The 14,012-nt window shown below is 40.7% G+C and overlaps 1 protein-coding gene across 1 annotated transcript; it reads left to right on the plus strand.

Annotated features, from left to right (window-relative positions):
* Positions 1–27: 27 nt before the first annotated feature.
* Positions 28–13,966, plus strand: kctd7 (potassium channel tetramerization domain containing 7). Its single transcript, XM_004561792.4, has 4 exons — positions 28–333; positions 2,106–2,275; positions 7,785–7,963; positions 10,017–13,966. The coding sequence occupies exons 1-4, from the start codon at positions 28–30 to the stop codon at positions 10,391–10,393; spliced, it is 1,032 nt and encodes a 343-aa protein (XP_004561849.1). The 3' UTR covers positions 10,394–13,966.
* The last annotated feature ends 46 nt before the right edge of the window (positions 13,967–14,012 follow it).

Genomic DNA, 14,012 nt, shown 5'->3' on the forward strand with positions numbered 1-14,012 from the left:
CTGGCTGAGAGCTGGCCCGCCGCGCGCATGCAGCAGAATGGCTCGAGCGGTTCCAACGGCTCTGACGGTTGCAGCAGCAGAGAGCGCCAGTCTCTGTCCTTCAGCCCGCTGCCCGCCGCTACGCGGGTGAGACGCTTCATTCAGGAGAGACGGACGCTGCCTCTACCCAGAGTGATGGTGGTATTCTCGGCCGCTGGGGACACCGAGAAACCGGGCGATGCCATGTCTAGCTCGGACTCTGTGGAGGACGAGTTCCGAAAGCCGGCCTCCCCTTCGCCGAGCCTGACTCTGAGCACGCCACTCCGCTCCTCGCTGAACACCCAGGAACAGGAGGTAGGCCTCTTTTCCATGAAAAAAAAAAAAACAGTGGCACAAGCCACCAAACAACACAGCTTCTAACATAAAGAAAACTCATTAAACACCAACTGCAGGTACACTCTCATAAACATCCCGTTAATTATAACCACCTTATTACTACCAAATAACAACACCGTGCTGATGGGTATACATATTTATCCAGAGGTCAGAGGCTGGTTGAGCTGCTGAATCCTGTGATGATTGGCTAGCAATTGTGTCACATGACTGATGGAGCTAAACACAGGCACAGCAGGTTAATCATCTTAACCACAGGCTGCTGAGACCTGCTCACACAGCAAGATTTTCTTAATCTGCAATAGAAAATAAAGTAATATTCATTTTCTTATTGCACTTAGTGAAAAGAGTGTTCTTGCTTTCATCACACCAGCCCTCTGCAGTTTGTCTTTCATTACATCAATAAATGTTCTCTGCGCCTTCCTCCTTTGCTCTTACCTGGCAGCTAAACATGCTGTATCTGTTTTCCAGTATATCCACTATCCCTCAGCTGCACATACCCAAGCCATCTTAGCCTTGCCTCTCTAACTTTGCCTTTTATGTCATTTAAAGCGGCTGAGAAATATTTTAGTTTCAGATCATCAAGCAAATTGCATGTTAAATAAAGATAACCCAAGTAAATACAAAATACAGTTTTTAAATTTACTTCAAACTATCCAAACCAACCTGGTCTTATGTGAAAAAGAAATTGACTTCCTCCCAAAAATCATAAATTAACTATAATAGTCAAAGATGTCAAAGTCAAGAACATCCGAGAAACAAAGTCACTGACATCTATCATTCTGGGAAGGGTTACAAAGCCTATTCTAAGGCTTTGGGACTAACCACAGTGAGAGCCATTATCCACAAATTTCAAAAACTACTCATCCAGCAGGTCACAAAAGAACCCAGAACAACATCTGAAGAACCGTGGGCCTCACTTGGCTCAGTAAGGGTCAGTAGTTGATGGAACCATGAATTCTGCTCTCTACCAATAAATCCTGAGGGAGAATGTCCAGCCATCAGTTCATGCCCTGAAGGTTAAAAGCACTCTGACTTACAGCAGGACAATGGTCTGAAACACCAGAAAGTGCACCTCTGAATGGCTGAAAAAGGGCAAAATGAAGGTTTTGGAGTGGCCAACTGTGGACTTAAAACAGATTGAGATGCTTTTGCATGAGCTTAATCAGCCTGTTCATGCTGGAAAACCTTCCAGTGTGGCTGAATTTAAAACAGCCACACTGGAAGAAGAGACCCCAAAGAAAAGTGGGTTAAAACTCATCCACAGAAAGACTCACTGTCAGTTATCACAAACACTTAATTGTACTTCTTGCTGCTAAGGCTGGCACAACCACTTATTAGGTTTACTTTTTAAGACAGGGCAGGCAAGTTTGGATAACTGTATTTCCTTCATAAGGGAAATCATCATATTAAAAAGACATTTTTACTGCACCATACATTTTAAAAATAAATCTTCATCAGCTGGAAAGAATGTGATTTAGAAAGTAAAGCTGTTGATGGAGACTGAACCTGACCAGTAAATTATTAGAAGATCTAAACAAATGTAACTGGAATCTCAGATCGGTTCCAGTACATTTTTTGGTGTAATATCACATTTACCTTGGCCTCTTAAAGCCTCTTAAAATGCACGTGGCGAATTTCACTGGAAATATCTTAAAACCTACTTATGATTTGCTTTTTTGCACCGTAAAATATGCATTTCATTTTAAATCTGTCGTATTTCTCCTTTTAAGTTTCCAGAGGTCATCTCTCTAAACGTCGGGGGCACATACTTCACCACTCGCCTGTCCACACTGCGGCGATATGAGGACACCATGCTGGCTGCCATGTTTAGCGGCCGTCATTACATCCCACGCGATGCAGAGGGGCGCTACTTCATCGATCGGGATGGAGCTTACTTTGGGTGAGATTCAAGCAAAGATATTACCATCATTATCAGTGCTGCTGCCTGCAGTGATATCTCCTTATGAGTTTGAGGAAGAGGAGGGTTATATGTGGGAGTACAAAGTTTTTAAAAGGCAGCTTAGTGGAGGACAAACTTTTAGTTTTTGAAAGGTTCACGCTCTGTGATCTGAAGATTTTCAAGCTGCTGCAGACAGCTCATTATATTCTGACAGGTCTCGGTGAATCAGGTATTCTGTGAAATAAATTGGTCTCTTCTGCTAGCACTCAAAGTTGATTTACGTATCTATTTCTGTGCCGCTGCTTTTTCTTATTTGTTGCTTATTTCCGAAGATATAATGTCCATACTGAGATTGTATTTGTGATAGGATGAAAATTGCAGCCTCTGTCACAACATAACACTGTGGCCTTTAGTTAGATTGCTGTCATTTTAGATTATGGAGGGCAGACAAGTTGCGAACAAAGTCAGCAGAAAAGGACTGAAAATGTCATGGATGAGTGGTGCAGAGGGAACCGAGATGCATTAAACAGAAAGAAAACCTTTATTTATCCGAAGAAACAAACTGGAATCAAAAGTGAGCATGAAGGGTGACACTTTCAATAAACAGGAAACGGCAATGGGGGCATAAACAGACCGACAGAGTCACACTGATTACACAGTGAAATCACTGTGAAGATTAGAAAGGCCACAATAAGAAGATGACAAGTACCAAAACTCAATGTCACAAATACTAAAAATCCATGACAGAAAAGGTGAGGCAAATTAAAAAGAAAAAAAGAGAGTTTACTGTTTAGACATCTCTTATAAAAAACAACCTCAGCAGAGTTTAACAAGACTTTACTGAGATCTGTAAACTCTGTGTTTCACACATAGGTCAGTCATTCTCCAGATAAAATAAAACATGTCTGAGGGGATAGCTGCTTCTGTTTGCTAAGGAAAAATTAGTATTTTTCAGCTAGTTGGTGAATGGTTGCTAGCTGTTGCAAAGCAGTAAAAAATTTGCGATTGCTATGGTTGGAAGCAGATTGCTGCAGTCTCCCAAAGTTTGCCTTAAAGATGCCAACTTCTCTGCAAGCACTTCCCAACTACTGGTGGACCGTTAGTGAAACTTGAAAACGTGCATTGCAAAGTGAAAACTTGAAGGTTTGCCTGCCAAAGTAAAAGTTGCCCCTTTTGAAATATTTTTGCTAAAGCAGTGAGGCTTAGCTTTTACTTTGAAGGTGAACAGTCTCTGCAGAAGAAGTTTTTGGTTTGGCCAGTTTCCCCACCGACTGGCCTCAAGCCCAGGCAACCATTTTCCAATCAATTAAGGAATACATATTTTCCCTAGTGACCAGAGGTTGCCAGGCCAGGTCAGTCACTGGTCAATAAGCCTGCCTGAGTGGGGCTTTAACAATTGAATTTACAGGCAGTAGCACCCGCTAACAACCATGGACCAGCTGGCCAGGAAAGACATAATTTTCCTTACCAATCAATAGTTGCCACAGGGGCTGGGGTCACCAACTGGTCTCTAGGCCTGTGGCGACTGGAGTCTTAATTAGACTACCTGATTGGTGAGTATTTTGGTGCCTATTGGTTAGCTAGCTGCCTGCATTTTTAGACTAGTGATAGCTGTTAGTAAGTATTTTATCTGGCTGTCAGTAATCTGTTTTTGCATTAAAGAAGAGTTTGATGTGATAACTAGGGGGTTTTTTTTGTGTGTTGTGGAGAAAAGCAGGAAGGCGATGCTCTTTGTACAGGACAGCACAAGCATGTTATTGGCATTTGCTGTAAGTGCACGCAGACTGTGAATGTATGCAGGAGCACATGTGGGAATGGAATTATTCGCAGATACAGTCCAAGTAACCTGTTTTTTGGGGAAAAAAAGAAAAACAGGCAGTAATAAAAAGCTCAGTGACACAGTAGCTGGGAATGTAACTCTGTCCTAGTTTTAAGTGGAGCTGGAGCCTGTCCTCTCTGACACACAGTGAGCAGTAAAGAGGCAGAGCTGTGGCCAGGAGAGTCCTTAATAAAACCACCTGATCGACAAGTTTACCTGTTTGTCTTGAGTTTAAATCTCAAGACAAACTGAGTAAACAGAAAACACATTTTTAATTCTACAGTTGGAAAGCCCAGCAAGAATGCAACGAGCATTATCCAGAAAAAAAAACCACACAGGGAAGGGCAACTGACACTGTGACAAAGAGCAAAGGATAACTGAAATAATTTTTACTGACACTTAAAAAGGGAAATAGGGAACAGCTGGGTCCACAGGTGAGACTAATCAGGGATAATGAGACAAAGGAAGTAAAATTAAACACAAAGCACAAAGGACACATGACTGCCAAAATAAAACAGGAAGTCAGTGACTAACACTTAGAGAAGACATATATATATATATATATATATATATATATATAGAAGAAGATGGGTCGGAAAAAGCTAGGAAAACTAACATGAGTAATTATACCAAATAAAACCCAACAAGAATTCAAGTGGAGAGAAACCGAAACGGAGAACTAAAGGCTCAAGAGATATGAAAATCCAATCTAAAATCCAATTTATACCACCAGGAGGGCGAGAACATCATTAGACCCAGTACACACCCACAACCTCAGCTGTTCACACTTCTACAGGAGTCTAAAACCGAAGTCAAAAAGAGCATTAGACTCATGAGTAAAACAGTCAGTACTCCCCCTCCTTCACCTCATCACGACTCACTGTTACTGTACTATTATTGTTATTATTATCTACTGTCACAAAAATCTGGACAGACCTGTTTTGCAAACTTGCACAAGCATAAATACAACTCGGGTTTTTTTAAAACACGTTTCTCTTTAACTCATTTTATTTTTTGTATAGTCATTACTTGTACTTTCTCTTTCCAATGTTTGAGTTCTTATTTTTTTAATTTATGTTATTTATAATGACTTTTTATGACTGCTGTGTGAAAAGAATTTGGCAAAATAAGAATTTAATCATACAGTATAAACCCCATGTTTTTATTTACATGCACGTATGACCATAAAAGTACTTCTGTTATTTCTAAATATAACAATAAACAACCTAAGAACCAAAATAAAACCCTCAAATAATGAACAAGAATTTAAAGGATTACACAAACTTTAAATTTGCCGTGATACTAAAGCTACAGCTATTTTGCATATTTACAGTAGTAGTAAAATAAAGCAGGAATCGTTGAAACCAATAGGCTTCATCCTGAATGTACAAAAGGTATTTCAGTGTAAAAGACGGCGCACCAGCACTATCATCCCCAGAGCCGTCCATTGCTACAATGGAAAAGCTTTAAATATGAATACAAGAGCAAACGGAGTAGATGACTTATGTAAGAAGTGGGTTGACCTGAGCTCAGTGCTGAAATGTGTGAAGAGGTGTAATTAAAGATTTAAAAACACAACTCGATCAGCTTGAAAGGCAGAACATACAGTAACTGCATAAAGTAATAAAATGAAAACTTCAGAGGGTGCTGGCACTGCAGGCTGCACACGCTCAGAAGGAGCCTTTTCATTTGGGATGTTTTTAGCCAATTCTGTGTTCTGGTTCCTATTGTCTCGCTGGAAAATAAATCTTCTTCCAGGCTGCTGTTATCTTGTGCACTGCAGCAGCTTGTCGTCCAGTATTTTTCTGCATTCAGTTTATCCTCTTAAGTTCACAAGCCCTCCAGGCTCTGCTGCAGAGAAACAGAAGGAAACCAACTTTTCTGAGTCAGTGTCTCTTAGTGAATCTACATAAAATATGCAGGATGAGTAAAGGAAAAGACATACAGCTATATGAAGAAGGCAAACAAACATGTATGTCTCAATGGCCTGACACCTGGTGTGTGATTACTAGGACATGCTCCAGCACTTTAAATTGGATTCAAAATTCCTGTCAAGATTTCAGTATTGCTAAGGATTTTCTTGACTTGGTACGGCAGTGGCACATCTGGCTGAAAGGAAAGTAATGATGCAGTCACACAATCATTTTCCTCTGCTGTGGAGGCGTTTCTGGTCAACGATTTGAGTATTGTGCACGACGTTTTATTCCAGAGGAAAAGATGCTGTGTTCAGCATCTCCAGGTGATGATGAGAGGTGTGCTACGATCTGTCTGATTTGGGTCAGGTGTCAGTGGTTTTTAGGATCACTCAGTAACACCAAGTGGGTTTATTTTAGTTTGATAATCACTACCTAGATCACACATGGGCAAAGTATGGCCTGGGGGCTGGGACTGACCCATGACAGTCAAGATAAGTGACTACATGAGTCTTTAATGCTTTTTAGCTATGTTTCAATGCAGTGTGTTTGATCAGGGCAGATTAATTTAAACATGTATACAATTATTTTAAGTGTAACCAAATTTTTCTTCAGTTGTCGACTATGTGACCCTTTTGCTTTGTATGGTCCTCTGGAAAAAGTGTTGCTACTGGAAGATTTCTGATTTCCTTTGCAGTCCACTCTTACTATTTGTATTTGCCACTTGTGTTTGAGCAGGCCTTGGTTACACAAAGCCTGTGTTTGCATTCAGTGTTTGCATTCAATCTCACAACCCTCAGCTATCATGTTTACCATTTAGAGTATTAGCTTTTAAATGTATCTGCATTTGTAAGCAATGACCAGTTGCACAGAGCAGATCATCATTAGACATTAAGGTTGACGTGTTCCTAGACTGGATACCTATTGGTAAATCTCATACAGGGACACTATTTAAGCTACATTAGCCTAGCTTGAGGTGCTGCAAGCTTCTTTGAAACCCACCTCCACCTCTGCTCCTTCTTTTACATTGTTTATGATATTAGTCAGTGTCACATCTGTCAAATAACCATAATAATCTTCTTCTGATATGTGTTGTCCTGACTGAAGGGCATTCAAGAACACTTTGTGTTTCTTTTTTTTTTTCTGCCTTTTACATTATTCCAACACCTGAAGACCTCATATTCAGGAACTGGTCACCTGGATGCAAGGAAATAGTTGCCAGGACTGTGTTCAGACAAAATGAGTTTTATGTTTTGTCTCTGATTAGTAAAAACTGATCTTAAAATAATAAAAATGGCATCAGGATGTGCCAGACTCAGCTGAGGGTTACACATTGCTTTCACAGTTGTTTATGTGAGCAGGATGCTCATTTGCTGTTTCAGGCATGGTAACCTTAATATTGTCTGCTTTGTGCACAGTGCTCCAGGCACAGCAAGCTATTGGAAAAGGATTATTGAATATTTTTCTGCATAATATTTGCCATTTTGTACATTCATCGTTTAACAGATTTTACCCAGCAGGGCTAATCAATATTAAAAAAAACAATAGTTTCAGCTTTCAAAAGAGGCAACAGTGACAACAGAATAATTACAGCCGGCTGTGTACACCATTTAAGTTGTGTCAAAGCACAGAAGGTGATCAATAATCTATTTCAATCAAGTGTTTCTTCCTGTGGAAGAACACTCTGCATATTGAAAAAGCTCAAACATAACCAGTGACTGCTGGGATTTAGTACTAAGGCTTTTTATCAGTTTATCAATGGCCTTTCCATCCAAAGGGACATCCTGAACTTCCTCAGAGAAGGCGAGCTTCCTCACCGTGACAGAGTGAGAGCGGTATACAGAGAGGCTCAGTACTATGCCATCGGCCCGCTGCTGGACAGCCTGGAGGACATCCAGCCACTCACAGGGGAGAAAGTTCGACAAGCTTTCCTCGATCTGCTGCCCTACTACAAAGGTATCTGGGGAAGTCTGTCCTTCACACATGCAACCTTTGTGAAAGAAAACTTTTCAAAGATGTTGCAGACTGTAATAATGCTGTGACAGCTACACACTTAACTTTTCAATGTGTGTGATGTGCACACAGTGTAAATTATATGCAGTGGAAGCACATTCTTGGGTCTCTGCGACTTCTGAACCAAATAATTACATTTTAGAGCCTCAATATTTAAAGTGTTGTTGTGTTTTATTTCATTGTGTTGAAGTCACCCCATGCTCTTTAGATTAACCTGGCTGTCGTTAGCATTTAAACCCTCAGGTTGTTATAAGTAAGCTGATAGGGGTGTAAAAAAAACAAACAAGTAAATGAATCAAGTCTAATATGAAATTTTTATTTGCTGAAGGCTGAAACAACTTGATGAGATGCAGCTCCTGATAATGAGTTTGGCATATCCTGTGTGAAGTGTAAAGTGTTGTTCGATTAATGGAAGCGAGAATGGCCTCATACCAAGGAAATGGTTTATTTATAAGATGTGAATTAAGGTTCATGTAAAATAAATACAAAATATGACAGGAAGAGAAAAGGAAGCGGAGAGGCTGTACTCGGGCAGATTTATTTAAAAATGGAAGAAAGCAACTAGATTAGACAGTGATTTGAGTCAAGACTGGTTGTGTCCTTAATAAAACACATGCTTTCATAAACACATAAAGTGAGCTATTTATCTGTGGTGCACACAAAAAGCAAATGAAGTGTCTAGAATAATACATATAAAAATAAAAATCCATAAACTCTACAGACTAAAGACTCTATTCATTTTGAAGTTACCGTGTACCATGGGGAAGTCATGGTAACTCTTGAGTCTTAATACGTCATAAATGTTCTGTCCTACAAAAGCCCGCTGTTAAAAACACATGAAATATTTACACTGTTAGGGAGTAGAGTAAAACTTTAATGTCCCCTTAAGGCATTTGCTTTGTAGGCAATAGTCCAACACAATACATACACACTTACAGTACATATGGTACAATGTACAAAGCTGTTACCATGAATCACGAGGGAGAGAATTCAGAATCTGAACCTGGTGGTGCTAATTTGATGAAAGTCAAACCTTTGCACTGATGCAATCGTCTGAAGCTCATCATATAAAGGATGCTAAAGGTCGTTAATGGTGGCTAATATTATAGCACATCTTGACGAGTTCATCCAGTTTGTGCCGGTTTTTGCACATACTGACCCACAAAGGCTGCAGATTACTTTGTGCAAGTGCGAGTCATTCAGCTGTTATTATTGGTATTATAATTGGTATTGGTATTATAATTATTATTATTATTATTATTTAGATTGAAAAGCATCACAAAAGGCACAGGTTCATGGCAAAAACAAACACAGACATTGATTTTGGTGTTCATAGCTTTTTCTTGTCGATAAGAAGAGGTTAGGGAGTGAGAAAATGCTCGTGTTCTCGCCTTAGTCGACTTAAAAGAGCTCACAGATGCTGTTGCCAAGTGACGACTAAAACCAAATGACGTGCTGACAGTTTTCCTCCTTGAGGAGTCTAAATGCTCTCACTTAGAGAGTTAAAATCACTTTAAGAAAGATGGCAAAAAATTAAAGACTCTCCTGCTGTGGAGTAAATCATCTGCTGTGGCGTTGCCTCTGACAGCGAAGCAGTGGTCACGACCCCGATCACAGAGGAAGCAACAGTCTCTCAGTTCAGCCAGCTCAGCAGTCGCTGTTATAGAAACATCAGATGCAGCCGTACAGCAGATGAGAACATGTATGATACATGTTTATCATCCCAACAATACACATAAGGAAATAATTAAAGAATGGGGGAAGAGGGAGACAGGAAGCAAAATTAACGCAGGACACAAAAGATAACTAACCTTCAAAGTGAAACAGGAAATATCCAGACAAACACGAATAGTAAGACTTAAGGGACCAAAGAGGTACAGAGACAGTGCAAAGAAATGAACTACTACAAATAGTTATTATTTCTTTTTCTAAAAAACTGTAGCTAATTATCTAGCTCCATCCTGTGTATAGATAAATGCTTCTGTTCTCATTTCAGACAATCTGGAGCGTATCGTGGAAATCGCTAAACTGAGAGCCATGCAGAAAAAGGCGCGGTTTGCAAAGCTGAAGATCTGCGTCTACAAGGAGGAGATGCCCATCACGCCGTATGAACGCCCTCTTTTTAACTCTCTGCGCTTCGAACGCTCGGACAGTGAGGCCAAGCTCTTTGAGCATCACTGCGAGGTGGACGTTTCCTTTGGACCGTGGGAGGCGGTGGCGGACGTTTATGACCTGTTGCACTGCATCGTCAGTGACCTGGCCGAGCGCGGCATCACCGCCGAGCAGCAGTGCATCGGCGTCTGTGATAAACACCTCATCAACCATTACTACTGCAAGAGGCCCATCTACGAGTTCAAGATCACATGGTGGTGAAGCTCCATGGCTGATAGGACCAAAGAGCAATGGGATGGATGTTTCACTTTTAACTCAGCCGATACTGGTTTTTGTATTGACGTTGCCAGTGTTTTGTGCTGATGTCTTAAAAATGTGACCCTTTAAATCATGCTGTAAGTATTCAGTTTCCCCAAGATGTTTTATATTTTCCTTCTTGTTCAAGATCTATAGCGTCTTAAAAGTACTGTAGAGAGTACCATAACACACCTAACTCTGGTGGCCTCTAGTTTAACCTCTTACCTTGATTCAGTGGTGTGCAGGTGTGCTGCAATAGATCACCACAGGTGCGCACGTGTGATACACTCATTAGCCTTCAAGATGAGGTGATGCTTTCAGTTAGCTCAGTTAGATTACTGTTCAGCCTATTAATAGGTTACTATCCACAAATTAAATTAGGCTGTTTCTAGCAGTCTAAGCAGACATCCCCAGACCTACCTCTCTCCCAGCCACCTCCTCCAGCGCTTCCTGGGGGGACACAGATTTTTCCAAGCTACCCGAGAGACATAATCTCTTCCATTTGTCCTGGGTCTGACCCGGGGCCTCCAGCCTGTTGGACATGCCCAAACACCTCACCTGGGAGGCGCTAGTGAAATGCTGGAACCATCTCAGCTGGCTCCTTTTGATGTAGAGTAGTAGCTTTACTCTGAGAAACCCACCCGAGGGTCTCAGCATTAACATTGAGTGAGAGACGGGGTACCCTTGGACAGGCAGTCAGTGGATCAGAGGGATAAAACAGAGACTTATGCTCACATTTACACTTACAGCAAATTTAGAATCACCAGCTAAGTTAACAAGCTTGTCTTTGAACTGTGGCAGGAAACTGGAACACCTATGAAGATGTCACACAAAAGGCCCCGTGAGGTTGCTCTCAGGTGGCAGCACTGACCATCGTAGCACCAACCTGCACTTTGGTCATTTTTGGAGTTAATGTATTTAATTAAATGTCAAAGCAGGAAATGTTTTGGCCACATACATCATACCTATTGTTTATTGCATGTATACTCAGAGTTATTAACAAATGATGAAGGAAATGCACATCATGCACAAATGGCATGGGTGAAAGGCAACCTGTGTAGCTGAAGCATATCTACTCTGTTAGACACATGCGGATGGATGGATATAAATTTTCTGATGGAAAGATTCACTTCACTTTAAATGACTAAAGTAATCAACCTACCTTTAAAAAGGAGCACATTTAAGTCATGCAGGAACTCTGAGACCAATATGTACAATTATGTATTAAACATAGAAAAATAGAAACAGTAGTGCTTCACGATCAGCTGTGCACATGTAGCATGCGAGCAGGTGGATTCCGAAGGAAAAAAAGCATTGTTTCCTAACATGGATCAATTTGAAAGTACGGCTGCTTCTGATGTAAACCGCTGATCGCTTCATATTTAATCCACATGGCTTGCCGCATTGTCTGTTAGACTTACAGTTTTAGGAAACATCAGCCAATGAAGTCACAAGTACACCTGTTGTACTCACACCAGGTGAGGGTGAGTCCAGTTTGTTTGCTGCGTGCTGTGCCAAGGTGCAAGTAAGTGAGCCATCATTGCACTCGGGCACATTATGCATATAGTGTGATCACCTATCTGCACTCCAGCACAGACCTGTCAGTGCTTCCTCAGCGACAGCTGCATCCATGTGAGGACAGCCTGTCACCACTTTCCCAATTATGCCACCAACAGTTTTACTTGTGCACGGTGCCCCTCGCGTTCTCTGCAGCCTTGCTTCCAAACACTGTATGGGGATGAAGTTTCTCTTTTACAACAGAAAAAGACGTTGGGGAAAAAACGTAGGATGAAATGCTGGTAGTTAAGGCGCCAATTACAGTAGTCTGCATCTGTGCAACCTGTAGTTATATTTCTAGGACACATATATCACTCGATTAAGGTGCGTCCCCACAGGATAAGAATGTAGAAAGTCACTGACATTCAATGAGAGCGAGGGATAACATTGATTTAGTTGTGACAGGGAGCATCTGAAGCCTTGTTATCACCCATCAGCTACAAAGCGATAGACAGTGAGGAAACTGTTTCCTGTGTGGACGACCTAAAAGATAGCAGAATTTCACTCACCAAATCTAAAACCCAGACGCGGTCTTGGATTAGCAGAGATTATTTAATTCTATTAAAAATGCTCCAAAAGCCTCTAGAACAACACAAAGACCTTTAAGAGGTCGAGTTCAGTGAATACACTTAGTGAAGGTCAAGCCACGCCCTGTACAGTTGATATGAAGGAGGGAAATATCCACAGTTAGTGCCAACCTGTAAACATATTAATGCTGTGAAAGTGGGTATTTTATAATGGGAGTCTATGGGGACTTTTTGCCTTTTGGAGGCAGCCTCAAGTGGCCACTTGAGGAACTACAGTTTTTTTCCACTTTATGTTTTTGGTTCATTTTTCAGCTCTAAAGGTTGCTGCGTGATTTTAGCTCAGCTGAAACTCAGCACTGTACTTACTCAGGTCCACAGAAATTTACCCGCCAAGTTTAAAAACAGTTGAGGACATGCAGAGATTTCTTGAATCATTAGCTGACTTTATCCACCATGTACAGAGGAGTTAAAGAAGGTCAGGAATGCCATGGTTTTATAGAAAATCAGCCCCATTTAAAATCTGATAATCTCGACTCTAAGTGTGTGATTTAAGTTTGAAGGTTGTTGGTGTATATCTATGATGACTTTGTGTCCGAGCCACCAGCAGTGCTGTGGTTAAGCAGACAAGCTGTAAGAAGTCAGTAAGACGTCTGTGATGTAACCACAGATCGACTTTAAAGGCCAGCTCTAACCGTACCATTATGTATGTTTATGCATTAATTCATTTCCTGATTTATCAGTCTGACTGTAGCTTTGGTCTGACCTGTGTCAGGGTTCATGACCCACCACATTTCCAGAGCCATCATTTGAACACATGCCCTTATAGTGGATATTGTATATTGTGATTAAACTGAAGTCAGATGTGTATATTTTAAGACTAACTTGCTTCAGGTGTAATCTAGACAGAGTATATTTTCATTAAGCTGCAAGTTTTTAAAGCTATAAGGAAGCTGGGGCTGTATCCATATTGCCATTCACAGTGTGGGTTGAAGGAGTTTGTTTTATTGCACACTAATGAATATTTGTAGTTAATGCAGCAGATGTGAAGCTGTCTAGAATTCAGAAATATTTGTTAACAACCTCAGTTGTTATTTTTCCACCTCTTTTAACACTGCTGTACTTTATAAAGTCAGAGCACCTTGAAAGTTTGACATCTCCAAGTTTCACCTCAGTGTCGCCTCACTTCAGTTATCCTTACTAAGAAATGCAAACATGCTTATTTTATTGATTATGCAGGAGCGATGCTACATTATTTCCTGGAGCACTACTTGTAACTTTGTTTTTACAACATTGTGTTTGTTTATAGTGTTTTATTTGGTTTCTTATCTGTTTCTGTTAGCTTCCAGGAAGCTCTGGTTATATATTGTCGACTTCAGTTTGTTTGTATTGTGAAAGACTAATGTGTCATTTTTATTATTTATGGTAAAATTAAAACTGTTAAGTGCATCCACAACTTTGTTCCTGTTTTATTGACCATTCTGTGGTGAAGATTTGTAGGA

The sequence above is a fragment of the Maylandia zebra genome, linkage group LG10, assembly GCF_041146795.1.
Source record: "Maylandia zebra isolate NMK-2024a linkage group LG10, Mzebra_GT3a, whole genome shotgun sequence".
Lineage (NCBI taxonomy): Eukaryota > Metazoa > Chordata > Actinopteri > Cichliformes > Cichlidae > Maylandia > Maylandia zebra.